The sequence below is a fragment of the Pipistrellus hanaki genome, assembly GCF_964339955.1.
Source record: "Pipistrellus hanaki genome assembly, chromosome: 18".
NCBI classification, from domain to species: domain Eukaryota; kingdom Metazoa; phylum Chordata; class Mammalia; order Chiroptera; family Vespertilionidae; genus Pipistrellus; species Pipistrellus hanaki.
The window spans coordinates 9774475-9801239 of NC_140520.1; the positions used below are offsets into that span (position 1 = coordinate 9774475).

A 26765-nucleotide genomic window follows, 5' to 3' on the forward strand; every position below is an offset into this window, starting at 1 on the left:
AACGGCCAGTCTCCCCAGCAGCTGGGAGCACAAAAGGTCAGACCGCAGCTGTCCACACTGCCACAGCCTCTCCTCAGAGCAGCCTTCCCCCAGACAGGGGTCACCACACTGACCCGCCTCACAGGCGTGAGGAGCAACTAGCAATCGTTAAAACGCTAAAGCACTTTGCAAATGTGAAAGTGCGAATTTGGCTTTTGTAGAACCAGGAAACATTCAGAACTTGGCAGTTCTGCACTCACACCTCTCCCTGCCTGTGCCCTCCGTGTGGGAAGCCTGGAGCTTTCTCCTGTGCCTTCGTGCTAAATTTAAAATAAAAATTAAAAAAAAGTGTCTACTCAGACCGGAGCCCAGTCAATAGGAGTGAAGGTGGGGGTCCCATGACTACCGGGGAGTTGGGGTACACGTTGAGCCTCCCCCCAACGTGAATTTTGCAAAGCTCTTGAGCGCATTGACCTTTGCAGCAATTCACAGGCCACTGGACGGCCTGAGGTTCACTTGACATAAGCCCCCAGCTGAGCCGGGAAAGGGAAAGCCGCCCGGAGCCGGGATGGCCCCGTCCCCGCAGGGAGGTCACGGGGAGGCCTGAGAAACACGGAGCCAGGCACACACCTGGCCCTGGGGCAGGGCCTGCTCCCCCACAGACCGCCCTGGCCCAGCGGAAACCAGGACGGTTCAGAGGAAGCAGCACAGAACCAGACTGCCTAGATCTGGAAAAAAACCAGACTGCCTAGATCTGGAAACCAGCTACGAAGGAAGGTCTGAGTTTCACCTTGGAAGTGAGGGTGTGCAGCCTTTCTGCCCGGCTTCCCCCAGAGGCCTCCAAATAGCAGCTACTGTGGCTCAGAGAGAGGAGAGCATGGGTTCTATCCTCTAGCAGTGTTTCCCAAACTTTTGACATATGTGTACCCCTTCTATAATTTCATAACGCTGAGTACCGCTCGTACTCATGAGAACGTAGAATTAGGCGCAGCTAAGCACGGTGCAGTGCATATCCCCACCAAACTCCGGTGCAACGCCTACCCCCACCAAACTCTTCCCGTGCCCCTGGGGGTACGCATACCACACTTTGGGAAACCCTGTGGGATGGCAAGGCTCCTCTGCCCTTCGTGGGACTCCAGCTGAAGTGGGGAGGGGGGGGGCAGGACAGTGGCTTAACATTGATGGGACCAGGATAATTATTCACACCTGCCTTTTATTTTACCCCTCGACCCTCACTCCAACCACACCCAATCCCCACAGAACATCACACCCCAACCTACTCAAAGCCTGTCACCCTGTTCCCTCCCCCTCCCAGAACCCCATTTCCTCACCTCAGGTCCTCAAAGTGCCTGCTCATTCTAGATGGGTTTGCATTTGTAACTTAATATAAATGGAACTGTACCCTCTCATGTCTGCATTCCCTCATGTAGCATGATTTTTAATCCTCATCTGAGGTGATTTTTTCCACTGGCTTTAGGGAGAGTGGGAGACAGGAGGCAGAGACACCCACATTGATTGGTTGCCTTATGCACACCTGGACAGGGGCCAGGAACCTGCAACCTAGGTATATACTCTTGACCAGGAATCGGGATCCACGGGCTGACTAACCACTGAGCAACCTGCCAGGGCATTTTTGATGTCCTCACTGACAAAACTGGTCTGTGTTACCTAAGTACAGTGTATTTGGTATGTTACCTTTCTACTAGGGGCTGTAGTTAGAGGATTCTTCCATAGCATGATTTTAAAAATCCATCCATCTTACTACACGCATATTATACATCCATACTCGATATATCAACACTTCATACCATCTTACTGCTGAGTAGCATTCCTTCATATGGATGTGTTGTGCATATATATATATATATATATATATATATATATATATATATATATAGACACATTTTAATAGACATCTGAGTAGTTTCCAGGTTTTGGCTGTTATTGACATTCAATTACAGATTGTTATGTGAGCATATTGAATAAATACTTGGGAGTAGAAGGGCCAGTAAGTTTGTGATTCAGCTTTTAAAGTGCTTGTACCATTGCTCATACCATAAGTGGAGGGGACCTCTAATTGCTTCCCATCCTCAGCACACTCAGTGGACTTTCAAGTTATCTTAGCCATGGTAATGAGCATGGAATGTAACTCACTGTAGTATTCCTTTGTTTCCCTGAGGACTGAGGTAAGCCTCTTTTCATGGGCTTTTTGGTAATTTATGTATTTTCTTTTGACCAATTTTAATAATGCATTCTTATCCGTACACTGAAAATCACAAAATACTACTTTGAGAAATTAAAGAACTAAATAGATAAAACTTCTTGTGGATTGGAAGACTCAATATGGTTTAGATGTCAATACTTTCAAAATTGATCAAAAGATCTAATACAATTCAAAATTTCAGCAGGTATTTGGTATTTATAAGCTAATTCTAAAATTTACACGGCCATGGCTTGTGTGGCTCAGCTGGTTGAGTGTTGACCCATGCACCGAAAGGTCGCTGGTTCAATTTCTGGTCAGGCACATATTCAGGTTTTGGGTTCAATCCCATCAGGTGTGCCCAGGAGGCAGCCGATCGAAGTTTCTCTGATTTAATCAGCACAAACATAGAAATGCAAATGATCTTGAATTATCAAAGCAACTTTATGGCACTATTTTTACAAGTTTCATTATTTTTTATCCCCCCAAAATACATATAAATGGAAATCTCTTCAAATGCAGGGAGAGGCAATTGTCTATAAATTAATATATCATAAAATATTCTGATATAAAAATCAATATGCAGCTCTTACCATATATATACACACAATATATATACATATATTTGTAAGTAGTTATGAACTTTCTACTTACACATATTCCTTCAGTAGAAAGTTAGAAAACTGGGCAATTCCCATGCTTTCCAGCCTTGGAAAGATAAATACAACCTCTCTGAATGTTTTTTTAAAGATGAAACATGTAAATGATACAACTTAGACAGGTACATATTAAAGCAGGGACACTGCCACATAAATGATAGTATGTTTCTCGAAGAGATAACATTTGAATAAAACCGCAAAGTTGACCAGATGACTGACACTTATGTACACGCTCCGTGGGGAAACCAGAATTTTCTCACTAGAAACAGATCCACGCCCATCCCAGCCTCCTGTGATGCCAGCACTCGCTGGCAGCAGTCTCCATCTTCCTGTCTAGTCACCTGCCTAAGCAGGCTTCATAAGGCATCTGTTTAAGTCCAACAGTCAATAATAAGGGCAAATGAGAAATCCCCATTCCCCCAAAAAGAAAACAGGTCAAAGCTCTGATGAAAGGCCATTTGTCAATTTCTTTCCCTAAGCCCCAACTCCCTGCCATAGAGACACACATTATACATACAGGGCACTGATCACCCAGAAGCCCAGCCAGGCGTCTCAGCTCAACTGCACTTTAGTTAGAAACAACTAATTTATTAAGAGAAGGATAAGCAATTAGCAGTTTAACACATTGCGGACGGGTCACATGAATTCTTTAAAAAGATATTAGCTTGTAAGAACATGTAATAACTAACTTCAAAATGCAATGGGTATTTAATTTTAAAGTGGGCCTTTGTTATGTAAAACGTAACTCTTCTGGCCACTGGGTAAAGCTACCAATAAAACTTCCGGCCTGCAATGTGTTAAGGAGGCCGCTCTAGATCGTTTCCACGGTCCTTTCAGCTCCCCATGACTCTGCATTGGCGGGCAGAGGACATTCAACTGGGCGCAAATCTGCCGGGGCAGAAGTAAGATACTCTTGAAATGTTAATTTCAACTCTAGGGAAACACACACCTAGTTACAAAATGTCTTTGCTTTCTGCTAGAATATAAGGGAGCAACTCCTGAAAGGCCCATTCTCCGAGGCACAGAAGATTTCAAACTGCTCATCAACCAAGAACTGGAGCCCACAGGCAAAGCAGGGGTACACCTTGGGCTCCTGGGCAGCGCGCTAAGCTGTTTGGCTCCTGTAAGTTGATTTGGCCTCTAGTGCTGCTTCGTTTCAAAGTCCTAAAAGCACCACATTTCAGTTCTAGGTGAGTGTTAAGATCAGCTTCTCCCTCTTTTTCCTCTTCCTCTTCTTCTCTTCCAAGTGGCTGGTCGCATCAGCGAAAAACATCACTTCACTTTTGGCCTCGCACTCCCTCTTGAGGTAGTTCAGACCCGCCAGGTTGAAGCCGATGACATCCTGGGCGGAAGACGAGAATGGTGAGACTTGTCCCACCTGAGCTTAGCACCTTCGGTATCAGCATGTGAGCCAGGGGCCAGTGAGCCTCAGGTCTTGTTTTCCTATTCCTACCAGCTCCCCCGCCAAGCTAACCCCAATACAGACCACGTCTGCGCAATACCGCCCCGGACAGGCACGGCACCCGGGACTACTCCTAAGTCACACCCCAAGACCTCCCCCTCGCTGCTGGAGCTCCACAGACACACTTACCCGGACTTGGCTGACTTTTGAAATAGTTGTCTCCTTTAATTTCTCAATCACTGGCACAAGCATTTGGTTGCTAGTGATCTGCCCAAAGTGAAACCTAACAGAGGAAGAGAACAGCCATACTTTGAAGAGGGATAGTGGGCTGGCTCTACTTACCCCTTCCACAAATAGCAAATAGACACAACAGCAAAGCAAACACACTTTTCACGGCATCATGGGAATATAGAGACGTTTCTAGTAAAAAAGCGAAAGGAATTTCTTCCCTACTATTCAGTTCTATCTGATAACAATTTGAAGACTCGGTCCCAGACCCTCTCACAGGTTCAAACTCAGGCCTGGAACCCGGACACCCTTGATGAGCACACTCACCGGCGCCTTCGACTCTGATCTGCCATCTCCACCAGGGAGGTAAGTGGTACCACCTACAACCTGGGGTATGCTGGCATTCAGGGTGTTTCTTTCAGAAAGAGTAATCCTGATTCCTCAGCACATCCGCCACAGCAACAAGACATTATTAGAAATACTGTTGAGTCCTTACAACTTGCCCCAAATTCTAAATATGACAACAGAACAATGTAAATATATTCTTCTTTCCCCAGTATCCAAATAGAAAAAGAATGGAGGGCTAAGAATCATGAAAACAGGCCAATTCACCAACTTCACTAAACATACCTGTTTCTTTGAACTACTTGGTATTGGCTGACCAGTTTTTGTCCTCCTAACAGCATTTTAAGGAATATCCAATTTGTCTCCCTCCATGTTCTCTATCCTAACAGTTCAAAACAGAGGGGCAGAGTAGGAGACAGAATATTACATTCTTAAGCCTTTGTAAACAGTCCTCTCAATTACACATGAAAAATAATTCCTCATATTTGAGAATATAATCTAATGACCATATTTTCCAATTTAGTTTTCTTTATGTATGTGATTCTTTTTCATCTATACCTATACAGACCTGGAAAATAAATCCATTATTCCTGAAAAGGCTGTAGGAGGACAAGACAAAACCATTAAGTTTAACCAGTGGTCGGCAAACTCATTAGTCAACAGAGCCAAATATCAACAGTACAACGATTGACATTTCTTTTGAGAGCCCAAAACCAGCTTCTGCACATGGGCCACAAAGTTTCAATCGCACTGTACATGCACGCCTACACTGGTATTTTGTGGAAGAGCCACACTCAAGGGGCCAAAGAGCCGCATGTGTCTCACGAGCTGCAGTTTGCCGACCACTGACTTCAATGAGGCAAACTGATTAGACCCAGGCTGTTGGACTGCAGCCAGACGAAGCATTCTGAGCAGCGTTAACCTCATAAAGCACTTGTTTTAAGGGCAAACTGGTTCTGACTATTCCTAAGGACAAGGAGTAATTCACACCAGGCAGCACTGAGGTTCTGTAACAGTCCCTGAAACCAAAACATCCGGGTTCTTCACCCAGAGGTGGTGACAACTTTAGGTAAGGTGTACTGGAGCAGCTGTGCTGAGCAGACAGGGTCTGCCCTGGAAAGGGAGTTACCTGAGGAGGAAGAAGAGGCACCTGCACAGAAGTTCAACGTCAGAGCCCAGCTGGATGAACTCGTTGAAGAGTTTCAGGATGTCGGGGACGTAGGAGAAGGGCAGCACCAGGAGTGACTCCTCCAGCTCACTGAGGAAGGAAGAGTCACATTCCTTAGCGCAGCCATCTGAAATCTTTCCTCGCCTATGTTTTCCTACTGCCTTTATTTAATAGACCTTACCTATTTAAACTCAATATTCTACGGTTCTCTTTTTTCAAGGTTTTGTTTTTTATATTTAATAGTTTAACTATTGGATGCACTTTGGTCCACGGCATGGTGGGAGAATCTAACTTTTTATTCTTCTAGAAACCAATTTCTCCAAAGCCTATTGTTGACTATTCCATCTTTTTATGACACTTCTCTTACCATTTATTGAGTCCCTCTGAGTCTGTTTTGATGATCAATTGATCCTGAGGCCCTCTGAGTCTGTTTTGATGATCAATTGATCCTGACAACAACCCTGTACTATTTCAATTTTTGCCAATTTACAGGTTTTTTTGTTTTGTTTTTAAATCTAGAGAAATAGCTCCCCCTTGTTGCTCTGGCTTCGTTTGTTTTACCTTTCTTGAACTAATTCTAGCATTATTTCAGCAATCCCAAGAGGATTTCAAGTGGAATCACAAAACTGTAAGCTAAAACAAAACCTTGAAAACACAGCCTCTTCCCACCTGGGACTGCACTGCCTCTCCAGGGATCTGAGCTCCCGCTACATGTCTCTAGTGCAGGCTCCTCTTACCCAGGTGGCTCCTGTTTACTCCTTGTATGGGACACATTTAGACATTGTCGCTCAAGCTCACAAATAAAATTAAAAGGGAAATTACAAATAAACTTCCAAAAATAAACAAAAGACATAGAAATTATTAAAAACTAGTAAGGGCTAACAAATATAACATTTTAACTTCATCAATAATCAGGAGATAAAAACCACCTTCAGAAAAATTACGACAGATTTCTATGTAAAGGTGTTCACTGAAGCAAATTGATAATAGCAAACTTCAGTAGTAATTATTTGTATAATGGAATATTTTGAACTAAATCAATGATTTGTTTTTGAAGAACAAGAATATTAGTAAACACTCAATATTCTGTGAAAAAGGACAGGATACAAAATTGTATGCAAGATGGTTCTAACTATTTAACTGCTGCTGCAACTGAATTATACAGATCAAGCATGTCAAACTCAAAGGCTATCAAAGGCCAAAATATGAGGCATGCAGCCCATGTTTGACATAGATGATTTCATTACCTACAATATAAAGTAATACTACCCTTCATTTGTCCTTAAAAGTAGAGCCTTAACTCTACTTCAAAAAGATTACAGTAAATTACTTCCCATCAAAATTTTGACAGTTAACCATCAACTGTAATTTCTCCTTAGCTGAGCAGTGATAATAACTGTGCCCTGAGACGCACCTTGACTTGATTCCTTTAAAAATCTCCAACACGTAAGCTGAAGGCTGCAAAGGAAGGACAAAGCATTAGCGACGGTCCTGACTGGTTTCTACTGAATCTCTAGTTTCCTAAAACCCAGGATCCTCTCTCATGAGACAGTGTACTGAAATGGCAAGACATGCATGGACGGAGTGTTAGTCAGCTCTGGACTCACAATCCCCTTATCACCTACGTTACCTGTAGCTCTAAGTCAGGCCAGTTTCCTGTCTGTAAAAGGAAGGTGCCCTGACCCACAGGATTGTTGTGAGGAAGGAGACATGCAAGTCAAGTTCTAAGGAACTAGACATTGTTGGTAGCTTGCACTGCACATTACTCTCCCTCTCTCCTGTATCTGATTTATGCCAACTTTTCCTCCTACACCTTTAATTTCAAAGTTCATTTAGATCAGTGGCTAGCAAACTCATTAGTCAACAGAGCAAAATATCAATAGTACAACAACTGAAATTCCTTTTGAGAGCCAAACTTTTTAAACTTAAACTATATAGGTAGGTACATTGTTATTAAATTAATTAGGGTACTCCTAAGCTGGCCTTTGCTAAAAAACTCCAGGGGCCAAAGAGCCGCATGTGGCTTCCGAGCTGCAGTTCGCTGACCACTGATTTAGATGAACAGAATCTTCAGAGGGCTTTGGACAGGAAATATGAATAAGAACTAGAAATCTGAAGAATGCCAGTCCAACCAAAAAGGATGACCTGGAAGTTACACTAAACCGATCCTTTACAAATTCTAAATAATAGAGGAGACCACTCTTCAGGAGAGATTTTTAACGACCAAGGATTACCCCTCCCCTCACCCCTGAGAGTAACCTCTGACTGACCAAGGGGAGACTTAGATGCTGTACTCACAGAAATATTGCCGTAAGCCATCAGGATGGGGTTGGTGGGGAGAGGAACCTAAGAAGAAAATAATTAAATCCAGTCATTAAAAATGAGACTTTGATGGTGCTTGTCGCAGGCAGGGAGATAATAGTAGTATTTACATTTCTAGAAGAGAAAACAACGACCCTAAAAATTGAAAGACTGAGTGTAATGAAGCATCAGGCCTCTCAGTTTCGATAGAGCTTACGAGTGAGTTTGGGGAACAGGTTCCCCAGAAATCTGACCTGGGTGCCCTGCCTCCGAACCAGAGTAAGAGGTGAGTGTCTACCCAATACCACATCTCACTTTGCTCTCCTTTCCATTAAGACCAAGCTTCCCCACCCCCACTTCCTCAATTCGCTCTAATGTTTGAGTGAGATGAATTCTATTACAACATTTCTCTCAGTTCTGACCTGAGTTATTAAGTCCCGAACAATGGTTTTCCTCTCAGGAATTCTCTACCTACAAGTGTCTCCCAGAGCGTAACGTAATGGGCATCTTACCTCTTTCCCTGCAGCTTTACAAATGGCTTTGTGCTCTTTCATTTTTGCACTTTCTTCTCTGTATAGTTCCACAGCCTCCATGATCCTCTCAGCCTACAGACATGAGGACAAAGGACACATTCACCATGGACGTCAGAAGTCACCAGGACCCACTCCTTCACCCCCGAGCACTGCACCTGGAGGGCCTGCCCGGTTTAATAAAGATGTGCCAACCGAGTGGCAAACTGCATGGAAAGGCATCTCTGGTTTTTATTTCTACGGAGGGCCTGAGTGTTCTGGACTCTGGTAAGAATGGAGCTGGACACCTGGGTAGGGCAGCTCCCAGGGACGGCTGAAAGGCGCTACTTTCAGGAGACCACGCTTTCTTTCTAGAAAGCAAACAAGTTTTGATCTCCCTATAAATTTAATCAAATCTTTATTCATCCCCCCCCACCCCCCCCCAAAAGACTATTTGGTTGATAAAGACTTTTACTACAAAGTCTAGATCCTATGAAAAAATGAGGTACTGCATTCTGTATCAACTTACGGCTTTGACTGTTTCAATAGTTTTCTTTCCAGTAAAGTAATTTTCTCCTTGAGTCTCCCCTGGAACCTGCCAGAAAACAAAGAGATCCTTGAATAACATTGCTGACAAGCATTAAAGAGACAGTAAGTTACCCTACTATCCCTAAAAGAACAGGCACGATGGTTTCATAACAACAACACTGGTCATCAGCTGCCACTCACTGAGGACTGAGACAGGGCCAGACACCATGATGAGTATTTTACATGGACTATAAGAATATCTTCCTCTCTACAAATGTTTTAAATTTTTTTTCTCAATTTCTCAATTTTCCCCGATTTTAAATTTTGATCTATAGTGAGATAATTCCCTGAAGTCTCCTTAAAAAAGCCAGAATAGAGTTGACTGAAAGGACTACTCAGAGTCTGTCTTACCTCAGCTGGTGATGACCTCAGCATCTGGCCCCAATTCTAATTCCCTCAGAATTTCTTGAAATTAGGTTAATTTCCAGTAAGATAATTATAGGCACAATCCCAGGATCCCAAGTTTACTTACTGCTGGTTGGTCTTCTTTGGCCACACTCTCCTCATATTCTGCTTCCCTTTGCTGCAAGACAGAGAGAAATCAATGTGAAGGAAAAGCACGGTCTCTCTGCAAAGTGAAATGAGGGGACAGTGAGGGGCCGCTGCTTTAAGGCCCATCACTGTGGCTTCGTCTCTGCCTGGCTGCTGAGCGGTGGCAGTCGTCTTGGGAACACCCCCATCTCGGGCGGTCCTTGGACTTGCACTGCCTGAGGGGCAACTGCACCAGACAGAGAACTGGGATGGGGACACTGTAACCAGGCCTAAGTCCTTACCATTTCCCTCTCCTCCTCAAGAATAAGAGGCTCCCTTGTTCTCTCCCAAAGTCTCAGAGATTTGTCATGGGACGATGACACGACGTAGTCTCCATTGGGGCTTACAGCCAAGCACCATATCTCCTGGTGGTGCCCCTGGAGAGAGGAAAAACAAACCCAAACCGGAGTCAGGATGTTATTCACAGACTGCTACCTGCTCACATTAGGGGAGCGAGCACACAGGGGGTTACCTCCAGAGTCTGTATGTGCTCAAAATTGTCCGCGTCCCACTGCTTGATCTTCCGGTCCTTCCCGGCGGTGAAAAAGAGGTGAGACTTGGGGACAAACTGTAGGTACATCACACTGAAAGGCGAGAAGAGTATTCAAATGTCATCCGAGTCCACGTTATTGAAAGTCTTACAGCCCTAGCTAGTATGGCTCAGTGGATAGAGGCGTGGCCTGAGAACTGAAGGGTCCTGGGTTCAATTCCAGTTAAGGGCACATGCCTGGGTTGCAGGCTCGATCCCCAGTAGGGGGCGTGCATAAGGCAGCCCATTAATGATTCTCCTCATTGATGTTTCTATCTCTCTCTCTCTCTCTCCCTCTCCCTTCCTCTCTGAAATCAATAAAAAATATATATGTATATTTAAAAAAGTCTATATACAGCAATAGCTTTTGAATAGCTAGTTCTAGTGCCTTATTTATACTTGAGGATTTTAAATGTATGATGATCTGAGACAGTAAATATAGACGCACGCTCAAGGGAAATGGTACAGTGACACAAAGGGAGGTCTCTGAAGACTGCGCCCACCTGTCATCATGTGCGAAGAGAGACTTATGGCAGTCCCCGAAGTCCAAACCCCAGATTTTCACATTCCTGTCTGCAGAGCCGGTTGCTATCAGTGTTCCGTCCTATGAGGAAGAAAGGAAACACATGGCTTCAACTTGATCATTCAACTCTCTGTAGAGAAGACAAGCTACCAGGACATTTAACCCATTCTCTCCAAAACATGAAAATCAATGCCATTTCTCTACCAAGAGCACCTATTTTGTATTTTGTCACAAATCTACTTAAAAGCCTGTTAAGCAAAAGCTTCAATGTTTCTGCACGGCAACAGGGTCATGCTGCGCCTTGATGAAGATTGTCTATTGACCTGTTAAGTGGGGAGGAAAAAGAATCAACTGCCACAGAATATGGGCGAAGAGAGGGAGAGAGAAGGAAAGAATCTACTAGAATGCTGTCACCTAGCCTTTTATCCCATGTTCCCTCTCATATTTCTCTCCTTTTTCTATTTCAATGCCTAGTTCAAATGGCTGTAACAAGAAAATCGGAAATCTTTTTCAGCACCAACTTGCTCAGTTAACGTGCTGATCACGCAAGCACAGGCCCACGCCTTTCATACTGACCGGATGTTTTTAAGTATATATTGCCATGCCCAATCACAACTAGACATTGCAGACAGGATTTTGGTGGAGACTAAAAGGTTGCATAGTGGAAAATACAGTGGATATCCACATGGAAAGCTAAGGCCCATCTTCCTTACCTGCTTACAAAGCAGAGGGGGTGCCTTTTTAAAATCTTCCATATGTTAGGGTGCTCTATCAATTATAGTATTTTATACAAAATATTATTTGAGGAATCTGCAACAGGGAGCTAATTATGAGAATTGGTGAAAGTATTATGAAAGCATTAAAGTAACGTATATGCACAAGAAGTATGATTAAAATATATACTAGTTTGCTTTTGGGTGTGGAGGAAGATATACAACAGAATGAAATAATAAATATTCTAAAATGACCCATCAAGCCAACAACTAAGAAAATGCTTTAGAAAAATAGCTTGTTACTGAGATACTATTTAAACTTTACTTACATAAGAGATGTCCATGCATATAACAGGCAGTTTGTGTCCATACAGTGAGAGGAAAAACTAAACATAAAAAAAATAAATATTTCATTTGGTCTATAAAATACAGGCATAATTTAGTACATGTCAATCTAAAATTTAACACCAAAACCCAATGCTGACACTGTCTGGGTCGCCTTATGTGTTTATTCTCAAAGGCAAACCGCTGACGGCAGCCTGCACCCATCTTGCTTCAGACCCAGCATGCCCTGGCCAAGGACATGGCAGCCCAGTGGAGTGGGAGGCCCGGAAATCCTGCCTCCCTTGAACCCAGCAGAGGTGACCTCAGGATCTCTCAGCTGGACACCGGGGGCACTTATTTCGCACCATTCCCAGGTTCGATGGAGCCCGGTGGGTAGGGCCCTGTAAACTGTATTGTTAAAGCAACACAAAGACCCACTGTAAAGCCAAGTGTGGAATCCTTCCCAGGACACCCTGCGATGCCCTTGAAACTCCTGCAAAGGACAGGATTTTCTGAACATATGCAATATAAATTGCTTTAAACAAAAGTTATAAACCAAAGGATTCTTTTAAAACTCTGGCTTTCCCAGGCACCTACAATGTTTGAGCCACATATAAGTTTTTAGAAATATGCTCCTGTTGGGCAGTCAAGGCCACTTCTTCTTCTTTTTAAAATATATTTTTATTGATTTCAGAGAGAAAAGGAGAGGGAGAGAGAGATAAACATCAATGATGAGAATCACTGATAGGCTGCCTCCTGCACATCTCCCCCACCCCCACTGGGGTGCGAGCCTGCAACCCAGGCATGTGCCCTGACTGGGATCGAACTGTGACCTCCTGGTTCATAGGTTGACACTCAACCACTGAGCAACACTGGCCGAGCACAAGGCCACTTCTTTACACTCTCCACCCAGGCCAGTCAGAAAACAAGGAAGGCATGACCACGGTACCTTTAAGGTGTCGACATAGAAAATCTTCACAGTGCAGTCCAGCAAAGACACAGCCAGCAGGTTCTGATGGGGCGAGTACCTGACACTCAGAACGTCTTCATCCAGCTGCAGGATTCGGGTTTGCCTCACAGAAAGCCTAGCATCACAGAAATCACCCAGAAAAAAACAGTGAGTACCTTACAAAGGCAGACGAAAATGCCAAAAACTCTGGAGCTCAACAGAAATACTCAAGAAAGTCCATTCAGTGAGTCCCCACTTTCAGTCCAAGAAATGGAGGAAAATAAAAAACGTCTACTCACCTCTTCTGGGTACTGTTTTCATCTTTCACCAGCTCAAAATCCCAGAACTTGACAGACTTATCTGCACCACCTGTCACAAAGCCACGCTGAAAACCAAATGACATCCCAATTAAAAAGAATTTTAGCACAGACACCTGGATAAGATATCAAAATAGTATAAAGACCATTTGTCTTCAATGGCATGAGATAAGAACAAAATGTGGTTTCTAACTCCTTCACTCTCTCTAGGGGCTGCAATTGGGGGCTTGTGCTCCACCTGAGAAGGCAAGAGTCTAAGGAATCTGTTATTAAGTAGCAAAGCAGTTCCACAGATAAACAGAAGGATCAGCTAAATAAGTTTGCTCACAGTATTCACCTAAGAGCATAAATGTATCCCTACAATATCTCAGCTTAAAATATGTTAAAATCTGGTCAGCCAATTCAGAGATTTGTAACAGGAAACACCTTTACAGAGATGCTTACTGTTGCCATAGTGATAAAGACCACCTTGCTTACAAACTCATCGCAAAAATAACAACAAACTGCATAATGGATGTGAAAATATTTTGGAAAAGATAGACCACTGTACAAATGCAAGATGGTGTAACCATTTAAAATTTACATGCTGCTGCATTCTGACTCCAACAGCATTATCCACTCTAAAATCCAGATTCAGTTTTCTCAAAAAATGTCTACATTCAACGAAGAAGGTTCACCACCATTCAGAATATGCAAATGAAAGGGCCACAATCTCTTAAGATATTTTCAAATAATACTTCACAATGTTCTGAGCCACTGCACCCTCATGGAGGGTGACACCTCTGCAGGAAGCCCTCTGTGAATGACTCGAAAGGGCCAACTTACCTGCTCAAACACTAGACTAACAGTCACAGAACGGACTGAAAGGGGAGAAGAGCCTCCTCTACCCTCTGCACTGCGCTGCCCAAGGAACTGTCCTCTTAAGAAGTATCATAAGCCACTGGCAGAAAGCCATGAAGGCAAGGAATGTGATGCCATCTAACTGCTGACTGAGAGCAGCTGAACAAGGACTCATTTCACAAGGACATATAGGACATCACACAGGAAATCAAAAGATTAGACAAAACATGCTTTCTTTAAGAAACGCTGAGAGAAATCTATCAGGCAGCAGTGAAACCTGACAGAAGAAATGGGAAAGGTGGCCGAGTCCTGAAGTCCAGATGTGAACATCTGTACGTTACCTGGTCTGGAGAGAGAGACATGGACCACAGAGCCCCGTCATGGGCATCCACGGTCTCCAGCAGGGTCCCCGAGGCCAAGTCATACAGCTGCAGCCGTCCTGTCTGTGGGAGGCAGAAAGAGCACAGCGCTGAGGAGCACCCCCACCACCAAGCAGCTACACTGCGGCCCCTGCTTGGAAATGGACTCCACGCCCATGCTCTGCCTTCCTACCAGAATCAACGCAATGAACCCCTGCTGATGTGTGGAGTTAAACCTGGCAGGGTACTCTTGCCATTTTCATTGGCTCCCCATCTTCAAAAGCTAAACATCATGGCCGCAGGCAAATCAGAATAAACCTATCAGCAAATGGAAACCTGGAAACCTTTACAGTTTAACCAGTCCTGTAAGTGGACTACGTCTGTGGTAACGGGCTTAACCAACCCTTCCCCATCTAGCTTTGGTTTCCTCTCTACCCTACACTGACAATCTACTTACCATGCTAGGGTGAACAATGAACCTTAAAAATATTGTAGTAGCTTAGAAAACACCGGCTACGCTTGCTTAGGACCCTTTGTAATCCACGGCCATGGTGCCAGCCCGGACCACACACAGCGGCAAAATCTGCTCTGAGCTTTTGCACGCCCAGTGGGAAGAGCATGAGGTGGAGACTGGAGTCCCAGGGCTGCCTCTTTCCAACTCTGACTGCTGGTGAAGTCATCTTTATGGGCCCGTTTTGTAAATCTGTAAAAGCCCACCTTTCTACACTGTTGTGGGGATTCAATGAGACAGTGTACGTTATCTGCATAGCACAGAGGCTAGGCTAAGTCTGTATTTTAGTCATACAGGTAGCCTTGAAGGCCACATGCAAAATGGTCTCCCAACAGCAAATGGCAGATGAATATTTGTTAGAAGAATGAAAAATGAGGGAGACTTTTAATTGAATTTAATGTTCTTTCCCCATGATCTCTCCAGCTTATTTTTCACTTTGTGCTGGGCAAAGAATATCCATTGTTTCACAGGTTTTCTAATAAAATAATCATGCACACACAGCCCTGGTTTACTGAGATAAAAATGACAAATACTTGCAAAGCACTTTTCAAAACATTCCATAGATCTTACTCCATTTATTCTCACTGCTACTCATCATTGCTACTTAAGGTACCAGCTCTTACTAGTAGCATGCTGTGAGCCAGCCTCTCTGCTAAGTGCTTTGCATGCTGTGAGGTAGGTTATTTCCAAAGGCCTCATAGCCAATGAGTGGAAGGGCTGGGTGGGATTCAAACCGAGGTTCATCTGCTGGGGGGAGGGGGGGGAGGGGCTGTCAGAAGCAAGCCTCATTATCCCATTATAGTGATAAGGAAACTCTAAGATAAGTTATGGGACTTGCTCCAAATTATTTATTTCTTAAGGGAGAGATTCTGACTCATTCCCGCCTGGTATCCTCCAATCCGATGAGTATCTGGGAATGAGGCCTTGGTCATGTTTTTACTGAAGTTTCTCGCCAAGCATGAAGCTAGGTACTTAATGTATTTATCATTAGTCTTCTCAAACACAATTATATATGTGCTCAAAAAGATGCACAAAAGCTGATCACCAAAATGTTAGTGACAGTTATCTCAGGGTTGTGACTTTGTCTTCCTCATAACTGACATAAAGTTTGATTTCTTAGAAACAAACAAAACAAAACAGGGACGGTGAACACCCTCATGTTATCTAGCTCTAAAACACTTCCACTATGCTAAAAAAGAAGCCGGGTTTCTCAAATGCCTTTAAGAATATCGAGTAGGATAGATATCAAAATCCAAGACAAAAAAAATCTCAATTTACCTTTGTTCCGATGACCACCTGCCTATCACCAGGTACAAAGAATGAGCAAAGCGCATATTCGCAGGTCATTGTGCGGATACACTGCAGTGTAGACCTGTGAGAAAGAAGATGGAACATAACATAAATAGTGTGTGAAGAGAACCTGCCTCCCACCTTAGAGGTCAGGGTGTGTGTTCAATGCACACTTAGCCACACAAAGCAATCAACGTGAGAGAGGACAAAGCCCGAAGAACCCTTGGCTCAGACCCAATTGCAGTCAAGGGAGAAAAGCTTATTTTCACTGCAGGAGCCCCCTCGTCTTGAGGAGCAGAGATCAGACAACAGCAGGCAGAAAAAGGACCTGCTGGCTCAGAGACCCCACCTGCCACTACACAGAAGTGAGCTCAGGATTGCTAGCTTTCTATCTATCCCTACATAAACATTCATCCATTCAACAAATGTCTATCAAATGCCCACTTCACTCATCAAACACTTACTGAGAGTCAGGCTCTCATGAAGCTTAGCATTCTTTAGGAATGAAACAGATAAATGTTGGTCTACCAGGTGGTAGCAGGTGCTATGGAGAAACACAAAGCTGGGGGGGAGTGTGTGTGCAAGGGTGGGGGAGGGTAGCAGGACGGCCCTTTGATGAGAAGACGGAGAGAGCCTAGAGGAACAGGGGAAGGTGGTTCCAGGCAGAAAGAACAGGGAGCACAGAAGCCATGACACAGGCATGTTCTTGTGTTGAAGGGAGAACAAGGCCAGTGAGGCTCCAGGGGAGCAGATGGGCAGCAGTGAGAGATGAGGTCTGGAAGGGCTTTGGCTTCAGGTTGGAGTGAGATGGAGCTATTGGAAGTGACATAACTCCCACTACGACTGCCATGGCTGCTGTGTTGAGAATGGACTATGGGAGGACCAGTCAGGAAGCTATTTCAACAGTCCAGAGAGATGATGGTGGTGTGAATTGGGTGCAGGCATGGCAGGGGATGAGGTGGCTGGATTTGGGAACATTTTGAAGGTAAAGGATTTGATAATGAACTGGACATGGGATATGAGAGAGAATCAAGAATGGCTACAAGGATTTGGGGCCAGAACAACTGGAAGGAAGTGATTATGTACTAAGATGGGGAAGTCTGTAAGAAGCGGGTGGGAAAATTGTTGAAGAAATGAAGATCACAAGTCTGGTCCGGGACATGTAAAAATTTGAGATGCTTACTAAACATCCAAGTGGTGACACAAGCAAAGCATTTGGATAAATGGACCTGATGGGGAGGGAGAGGCTAACGCTAGAGATATAAACTTCTGTGTCACCAGCACAGAGAAAGTTGTGACTAGAGGTCACACAGAGTGAGAGGACACAAAGACTCCCCCACGAAGCATTCCAACACAAAAGGTAAGACGGATCCAGAAAAGACTCAGGAAAAAAAACAGCCAGAAGAAGTAATAAAATCAAAGAAAGTGTTTTAAAGAGGAGAGAGTGCTCAATTCCAGGAGAGAGTGTCAAATGCAGCTCACAGGTCACTGGGTGTGGAAACAAGATGTCTGATGTGGTGGCATGGTGAGGGTAAATTCTCATGCAGACAGCATAGAGACGAGAAATCAGACGGGGAGCTGAATGGAGAGGAGGAGGAGGATGAGACAGAGTTATTACTTCTTTTAAGATGGGAGATAGTACAGCCCATCTATATGCTGATGAAATGGCTGATGGAAAGGGAAACTGATGACATAGGAGGAGGAAAACTACTGGAAAGATGAGAAATTCACATACAAATGATGATTAATTTTGTTAGAAGCCCCAACACAGCACTGTCAGGAAGGACAGGTTGTGTGGAGATAGATACAGCTATGTGGCAGGTGTAATGAGAGCAAATGAACGTTTTCTAGAAGTTTCCACTTTTCCAGTGAAGTAGGAAGCAAGGTCACCAGCATAAAGGTGCTCGAGAATAGAAGGTGTGAACGAGTCACCTAGCAAAGTGAGGAGTGAAGACCAAACATCGCCTACTTGTTAAATTCAGGTAGGCTCTTCATGCTATCCGGTAACGACAAGTAGGCAGTATGTTTGTTTCTCTCCAGCCAAGTTCAGCTACAAGCTTCACACATGGAACAAGTTTGAATTTTTTTGCAGGAAACAATAAGGCAACTTTTCCTAAACCCTACAGACATACACTCAGAAAACACTGAAGATACATTTGGATGGAACTGACTTTAAGGCCTTAAGAAACTAATAACTAACCATGAAGAGTATTAAGACTATTCAAAGGGAAGAAAACACTGCTGGATAAAACTACTGAAAAATCACTTCACAAACCTGTTCCAAATCTTAATGGAGTCGGCTGCCGCGGAAAGGACAGCGATATTGTCGGAGCTGAAGGACAAAGTCCGCACGTCACTGCGATGGCCCCCGAGGGTGACCCTGCTCGTCCTCACAGGCTGAGGGGCAGGCGCTGACGGGCTCAGTGAATACAATTCCACCAAGTTGTTCTGCAGCAGGAAGACAGCCTTTAACTCTCCTTGCGGTGAGAGGATCAGGTCAAAGGATCTGCATGTGGAAATATTTGTAAACGTTTCAGCCCCCACAGTTAATTTTTTCTAGGACAAAGGCTTTGAAATGTCCTCAATCTATATGAGTGTGAACAAGTGTAAAGAATTTTAGATGTGAGAGAAGTCTGAGTATTGGATACTAGTTGCGTATAGGCTGTTAAGAAATCTGGGCTTAATCACTGGACCTGGCATATATGTTGTTCTTGTGTATCTTTTGTAAGTGACCTTAAATCCTTTCGGCATATGAGGGATAAATCTTTCTTTTAAACTGGCAGCAGAAAAGAATAGTGATCAAATAGATAAAAGGTAAAACTAATATGACATGACGAGAAAGTGTGCCCACTATGAGGGAGCGGGAGCTAAGAGTGACACAGGCATCCCATGATCACTGTCTCCATATACACAATTCTTACAGTCTGCTTACAAATAGCGTGACCAAGCAATACAATGCTGCTATTCGTTGTTGCTACAACCCTCAGATACTTCACACACTGCATGCGCACTCACTTGATTTTGGCAGATGTTTTGATGTTTGCCACCCGCTGGATTTCATCTTGCAGAGTCATTTCAACACTGACTTCCAGGTCTTCCTCCTCCCCTTTGCCAGAGTTTAATCTAGAGGGAAACAAAGTCATGCTACCACTTTTCCAGCAGCTTTGCTACTAGGTGAGTCAGTCTGGCTCTGAGACTCACAGCCTGTGTGATCTGGGACAGGCACATAACCATACAGGATGACTGTGAGGACAACAAATGTAGCAGATTGAGAAAAGCTCTGTGCACTGCAGTGTCACAAATGTAAGGTATTACTGCATTTAAGGGGTTCTCTCAAACAATGGGCTCGCCCAAGCTGGTTTGGCTCAGCGGATAGAGCATCAGCATGTGGGCTAAAGGGTCTGGGTTCGATTCCAGTGAAGGGCACATGCCCGAGTTACAAGTTTGATTCCCAGTTGGGGGGCGTGTAGGAGGCAGCCAGTCAATGATTCTCATCACTGATGTTTCTATCTTCCTCTCCCTTCCTCTCTGAAATCAGTAAAACTGCATTTTTAAAAAATGGGGGCGGAGAGCTCTGAATGCAAGAGCCCATACAATTTCCTAGGACAAGTCTCTGTTATTTGAACTATTCCACTAAAATGTTTCTGGTAAATTTTTTCAGGACATTTTAGAAACTCCATTAACCTGGATTTTTAAAAAATTCAATCCAATCATATCAGATAAACCAGATCTCAAAAGAGTTGCCAAGTCAGATGACTTTGTATTTCTTTGAGACGTGGTAAGTTTCAACCATTCAGGAACCAATTTCTATGACTACAATGTCCTATTTAAGGGTTATGCAGCCTCCATATTTCAGTTACATGACTGTCCAGCCAGCCTTCCTTCTCACAGTCCCACAGGGGAGCATCATGCAACCCGCTTCCTTCTGTACAGGCTGCTGTCATTGAAGACACAGGGCTGCCCTCTGGGAATTTAAGGCATTTAGAACTAATTTTTAAAAATCTGACTAGCTCGGTGTGGCTGACTTCAACACTGGAATTCAATAGTTAAAAAGCTGTACGAAAGAGGAGAAACGTAAACTTGGGCTACCAGCATGCCTCAACATCTAGCTTTTAACAGTGACTGGAAATAGAGTAAATATTTCCTTAACCCAGTCTTTCTATGGCTACATGGGCCCACCCAGGATACCTGACTATTACGTAGTATTAAGGAAACACACCTGGCTTTCTTTCTGGCCTTCTTCATCTTCTTATCCATTTTCTTCTGAATCTCCTCCCTGGAGAGGATGCAGAACACTTCCAGCACAGAGTCAGTTCCCTAGAAAGACAAAAGGCTGACTGAGTTCAGGATGGGCAATTTGTCAGCTAGCTTTTTCTCAGTAAAAACTAAAACCGTTTCCTTTTCTTCCCTTACTAGTTGTATCACTTCGGACAACTCAATCTCTCTGGGTTCTCTGTCTCATCTGTGAAGGGGGAACACCATCTCCTACTCAGAGCACTGCTCTGAAGACTAAGTAAGAGCTAATGCTGTGAGACTGCTTAGGGAAGCAAGCATGTAATAAATGGTTGCGTGTAAGAACATAACAGCCATTATTAATGTGGTGGCTGACAGAAGCTTGGGATTATAAGTCCAACAGTATCATCATGAGTTTTAGCAGACCAAAGAAAAATTCATCTCCCCACGGACTATGAAAGAACAGGTTTCTGAAAGGAATGCCTAGTCCCTGTTACTTCCTCCTGAGACTGGAACTTACATGGCAAGCAAGCATTCTGCCTGTTTTGTCGGTCGAGAGGTTCACGACTCTGTCCCTTCCTTCCCGCAGGATGGAGCCAGCTTTTCTGCAGGTGAGGATGCGCTGCAGAAGGAGCAACAAGGAAGAGGAAGGTTAACCTCTGAAAAGACGACTGAGAAACGCAGATAACAAAGTCATTCCCTACAACAATGCTGAGAATTACAAATTCAATAACAATTTTCACTTTCCCTACCACTCAGCTCAATTAGAGATGAGAAACAGGAATGCCTTACATCCTCAGGAGCCTCGTCCACCTCGAGGGCACCATTCTCGGCTTCATGTGTGTCCTGTACTTCAGGGGACGACCCCTTCATTTTCTTGGGCTCTGGTTCTTCTAGATCTTGAATCTGTTTTACAAAAATGGAAAATATGAAATAATGTGTTCTAGGAAATGACTCTTAACCCTAATGACTTAGGAACCTGATGGACACTAGTACCCTCCACTCAGTGATCTCTCTAATCAAACCTCTTCAGTGGAAGGACATTTATCAGGATATATTAAAGACTGACTGTAACAAATGCATACAAAACCTTGTTGGTTATCCTATCTCCAGTAACTTCCAGAGTATAAAAACTATTATTTAGTAACAAGGTGACAAAATTATAATTGACTCTTCATTAACATTAAAACCTTCTTAGGTAAAAGGTATTCTAGAGGAAAAGATTCAAACTGGCATTAAGAATTGCAAAAGCATTGCAAGAGAGGTTATACTTTCCCCTTAAATAAAGAAAAGCTAGCCTAAAACGGTTTGGCTCAATGGATAGAGTGTTGGTTTGGGGACTGAAAGGTCCCGGGTTCGATTCCGGTCAAGGGCATGTACCTTGGTTGCGGGCATATTCCCAGTAGGGAGTATGCAAGAGGCAGCTGATCGATGACTCTCTCTCATCGATGTTTCTAACTCTCTATCTCTCTCCCTTCCTCTTTGTATAAAATCAATGGATGGATGGATGGATGGATGGATGGAAGAAAGGAAGGAAGGAAGGAAGGAAGGAAGGAAGGAAGGAAGGAAGGAAGGGAGGGAGGGAGGGAGGGAGGGAGGGAAGGAAGGGAAGGAAGGAAGGAAGGAAGGAAGAAAAGCTAAGCCCTCGCCTACTGATGTAGAACCTATCAAAGTGGCTGCTGGACACACCACACACCAAACTCCAGCTAAACTTAAGGTCCAGCCCTGGTTGGTTTGGCTCAGTGGAGAGTGTCAGTCTGGGTTCGATTCCAGTCAAGGGCACATGACTGGGTTGCAGGCTAGGTCCCAGTAGTGGGTGTGCAGGAGGCAGCCAATCAGTGATTCTCTCTTATCATTGATTTTTTTTCCTCTCTCTCCCCTTCTTCCTTCCTCTCTGAAATCAATAAAACTATATTAAAAAACAAAAACAAACAAAACAGAACCTTTTCCTCACAAAATCTTTAAGGATCTGAGATAAAGTTATAGATCACAGAATATATGTATTTAGAAACACATAAACTTTAGACTTTTGTTTGAGGGGAAAGAGTCACTGATATTCTCAAGTCCATCCATGGACACCGAAGGTCCAGGGATATTAGGCTAAGAATCCCACAAACTAAAACATTAGCATGATCAGAAGCTAGACGCCTAAAGCTATCCTTCCAAGCCCGAACCCATGAGGGCGATGGAGCACAGAATGAAGAAAAACTTGTTTAGAAGTTGCAGGTTATCAATGTGACAGCATTCCTTTAGTGCAGGGGTCCTCAAACTTTTTAAAGTGGGGGCCAGATCATGGTCCCTCAGAGAGCTGGAGGGCCGGACTATATGAACTAATTCCTACTGTAACACCTTGGCTGCGCTCACTGCCCAAAAAACCTGGCGGGCCGGATCAGACTCCTCTGCGGGCCGCATGTGGCCTGCGGGCCATATTTTGAAGACCCCTGCTTTAGTGCTACGTGACGCTGTGTGAAGCACTTGGTAATTACATCTGATTCTAAAGCCAATGAGCCCCTAACACTGGTGAAACACGACAGGCACATGATCAGAAAAGGAATTACCTCTTGCAGGTAGGCTATGTCCCAGGCCCTCAGCTCACTGTCCGCAGCCCCTGTGATGAGTCGCTTTTCTTCTGACACCAGAACCAATCCCCACACCTACAGAGTATAAAGAGATTCCAATAATACAACTTTTAAGACCCCAGGCTGTATGACATGACACTCCAAAAGCTTTAGTACACTGCAGTGACTTTACTTTGGCATTTGCAAAGTCTAATATTAAGGTAATTCTGTCAACATGGATTGTGAGAAATTCCACTGTTAGAAAGAAAAAATGGCCTATGGCAGAATTGTTGTCTGATAACTTGATTTTTCTCTGCAATTTGCTATCCTTAAGTTTAGAGAACGGTGTTCAACATAAATCCTAACAAGAGTCCATTCAAATGAAGATTTTTAAGTCTAATATTTCCTTGCCTCGCAAATGAAAGCTCCATTCATATCTGCTGCATAATATTCCGCTTCAAATACCTAAGAACTAAACAATAAAAATAGCAGTACTATTGCAAATCAATAACCGGAGATTTAACTCATGTTTCCTCATTTACTCCAGGTATATACTTTTGAAAGCCTGGTTTAAACAAAGTAGGATGCAAAGATGTGTAATATTCCCTGATCTCTATTGAAGCGATCTAAGTTCAGGTAACTTTTATAATGACTACAATTTGCTATTCACACGTCACTGGGCCAGGTACTGTATACATAGTGTCATTAAACCTCCCTACAATCATAAAGGTGGACGCTTATTGTTTAAAAATGATGAAACTAGCCCTGGCCAGGTGGCTCAGTTGGTGCACCAAAGGGTTGCAGGTTTGATTCCCCTTTAGAGCACATATCTAGGTTGGAAATTTGTTCCCCTGTTAGGGCATGTACAGGAGTAACTCAGCTCCCTCCCTCCCTCCTCCTTTCTCTAAAAAGCAATGAAAACATATCCTTAGGTGAGGATTAAACACACACACACACACAACAAAACAAAAAAACAACTCATATTTATGGGTTGAAACGTATCCAAAGCCAATTTTAAGTAAATGCCAGTATCTGCTGATGGCTGGCACCTCCCCAATCACACTGACTGTCTAGGTAACAGTGGACGATTACTGCTGCTGAAAGCAAAGAGCCATGAAAGGACCGGGGGAGAAAACCAGCCTTTCCTGTTGCCCCCAATTCTTCCCTGGGCCTGGGAGCCCACATGTACCTCAGTTCGGTGGCCAACCATCGTTTTGAAGCAGTGCTGGGTATCAAGGTCCCACCATTTCACCACGGTATCTTTCCCACTAAAAGAAGAAACAGGAAAAAGTATTATTAGGAAGAATCTTGAAACTAACATGGAGACCAAGGTCTCATTTGAAGCCTTAAACAGATAACGTATGTCTAACACTGCTACTCTACCCGACTTTCTTTTAAAAAGGATCTGAGCTCTCCATGGAATACTTCTAGGTATGGTAATGGCTCAATTGGTTGGTGCTTTGTCTCATGCACCAAAAGGTGTCGGGTTCGATTCCCGGTCAGGGCACATGGGGGAGGCAACCGATTGGCTTCTCTCTAAAATCAGTAATAATGGTAAGTTTCATCTGTAAGCCCATCATGTTTATCATCACAGCAGGAACATTCTTGCACACTGTAACAGAAACTGCTTAGATCTCCCTGCTCCCTAGGCTCCCATGTCATTTTTCTCTACATCCTGAAAATGCCGCCTTGGTGAAGTCGATAAGCCTTGATTCCTTCCAATTATTTCTGTATTTAAGGCCTACTGCCTGGATTATTTTAACAGCTCTTCGTCTGGCTGCTCTGCCCTTTCCCGTTCCCTTGTCACATCCAATACACTTCTGTCCAATAATCTCAATTTTCTAAGTTCACACCAGACTCAAAATCAGGCTCTTCATCAGCACCCTTCTCAAACCTCCCATCATCTGGCTCTAAAATTCCCTGCCAATAGGCTCTAGTCTGTCCCGCTCCCTCACTAATACGAATCTAATTAAATCCCCTTTCATGACCAAAGTGGGGGAAAACAAAAATCCCGTTTACGAAGTCTTTCCTACAAAATCCCACTTCCTTTATTTTCCCTAAACTATTATGTTCATATTCCAGTAGAACTGCAGTCATTCCTGCTCTCACGGAATCTATTATCTGAACAGGACACACTGGTGTTCCACCCACCCCACAAGAACAGCCCACCACTGGCCTAGCACGCGTGCTCCTTCATAAATTCCCGAGTCGTTCCTATGGCTCTTCTAGCTACTGCCTGGCAAATCTCAGGACCCCAAACTTCCCTGGGTGGCCATTCCTCAGGAATGATAACTGTTACATTAGGTTAACCCTATACAATTGCTGATATCTGACCAATCATTTTTGACCTACACAAATGGAAATTTCAAATGGTTAGACCTAGATGTCAGAAGGCCTAAATACAGAGCACGTCTCTTCTTGACAGGCTAAACAAGCGATAGCCAACCAGTGGTCCGTGGATCACTGGTGGTCCATGAGGTCCTAAAGGTTGGCAACTGATGGTTTAAGGAAACCTTTGGAGCAGCAGTCGCCAACTGGTGGTCTGAAAGATTGACGACCACTGGGCTAAACCAAATACTTAGTATTCACCTCTGCCCACTGCTCCATATTGTGATTTCCTGACTTTCTGAGGATCCAGAAAGTGCACAGCTCATTCTATAGAAGGCACATCAAAGAGGTTAAGGAACGTGGAAAAGTTGGTATCAGAAAGTAGAATTTAAAAATACTTTGAGTAACTCCAGATAGCTTCTATGATACTGTTTGAGAGGGGAGGGGAGGGGAGAGGAAAGGAAAGCAGAGAAAACAGAGGAAACTAGAACATGAGCTTGAGTGTAGCGTGGAGAAATGAGTAAGCAATGGAGCAAATTGCCTCTTTAAAACCCTCCACCTAGAGAAGAACTGGAAGGGAAACTTTTTCTTTACCTGCTGACTAGCAGGTTCTTTTCTCGTAGGAACAATGCTTGTGTGACGGCGTCCTTGTGCCCCTTTAGACGGTAGAGGCCGCTTTCATTGATCACGTCCCACACAATAATATCTGTGTCCTAAAGGGATCAAATAATACAGAACCTTCTTTATCATATAAAGGCCTAACAACAGGATGCAACATTTTTATTACAAATTTTTATTATATACCTCTCCACGTAGTTAGCCAATTGTCTAAATACCATTTTATAAGTCACCCATTATTTTCTACTACTCAGAAATATCATCTCCAAAATACACTCATTAGAAATAAGAAAATAATTTGTTTCTGGAACTCTCATTAAGTTGTAATAATTACCTATTTTGTACTAATATGAGATTAATGTTTTCAATTATGACCTCATAGTGCATTTTAATATCTGAAACTTCCTAAAAAAAAATCTAATCCTGAAAAAAAAAAAAAGCCACAAAACTGAAACTCTCTTTTATTAGTCTTCTTTCCCCAAATTCTAGAGTTTATGATTCATTTGTTTTTTCCATAGATGTTTTAAAATTATTTGATCGTGTTCTAACAACAACAAAACCCATTGGGATACTTATTTAAATTGCTTTTATATACAAATTAATTAGAAAACACTAGCATCATTTTTATACTGTCTTTTTATTTAAGCACATGGTTTGTGTGTCTATTCAAATCTTCTGTTACTTTCTTTAGTCAAGCTTCATAGTATTTTTCTGGCTGTTACTTAATAAACCATTGCAAATGGAATCTTTTACATTTTCTAAC

At 43.4% G+C, this 26765-nt stretch overlaps 1 protein-coding gene across 1 annotated transcript in view; it reads right to left on the bottom strand.

The window, feature by feature from the left end:
- Positions 1 to 2604: 2604 nt before the first annotated feature.
- Positions 2605 to 26765, bottom strand: part of WDR3 (WD repeat domain 3) — a 29270-nt gene continuing 5109 nt past the window's right edge. Inside the window, exons 4-27 of the mRNA XM_084865403.1 lie at positions 25979 to 26097; positions 24246 to 24324; positions 23057 to 23152; positions 21291 to 21404; positions 21019 to 21120; positions 20485 to 20582; positions 19281 to 19388; positions 18541 to 18771; positions 16254 to 16347; positions 14447 to 14548; positions 13248 to 13333; positions 12949 to 13084; positions 12005 to 12061; positions 10943 to 11043; positions 10383 to 10494; positions 10153 to 10287; positions 9852 to 9902; positions 9321 to 9386; positions 8795 to 8887; positions 8280 to 8327; positions 7396 to 7439; positions 5943 to 6071; positions 4430 to 4523; positions 2605 to 4180 (exon numbers count right to left, since the gene is read on the bottom strand). Coding sequence (XP_084721529.1) covers positions 4025 to 4180; positions 4430 to 4523; positions 5943 to 6071; positions 7396 to 7439; positions 8280 to 8327; positions 8795 to 8887; positions 9321 to 9386; positions 9852 to 9902; positions 10153 to 10287; positions 10383 to 10494; positions 10943 to 11043; positions 12005 to 12061; positions 12949 to 13084; positions 13248 to 13333; positions 14447 to 14548; positions 16254 to 16347; positions 18541 to 18771; positions 19281 to 19388; positions 20485 to 20582; positions 21019 to 21120; positions 21291 to 21404; positions 23057 to 23152; positions 24246 to 24324; positions 25979 to 26097 — 2451 coding nt within the window. The 3' untranslated portion in view covers positions 2605 to 4024. The remainder of the gene's footprint in view (positions 4181 to 4429; positions 4524 to 5942; positions 6072 to 7395; positions 7440 to 8279; positions 8328 to 8794; positions 8888 to 9320; positions 9387 to 9851; positions 9903 to 10152; positions 10288 to 10382; positions 10495 to 10942; positions 11044 to 12004; positions 12062 to 12948; positions 13085 to 13247; positions 13334 to 14446; positions 14549 to 16253; positions 16348 to 18540; positions 18772 to 19280; positions 19389 to 20484; positions 20583 to 21018; positions 21121 to 21290; positions 21405 to 23056; positions 23153 to 24245; positions 24325 to 25978; positions 26098 to 26765) is intronic.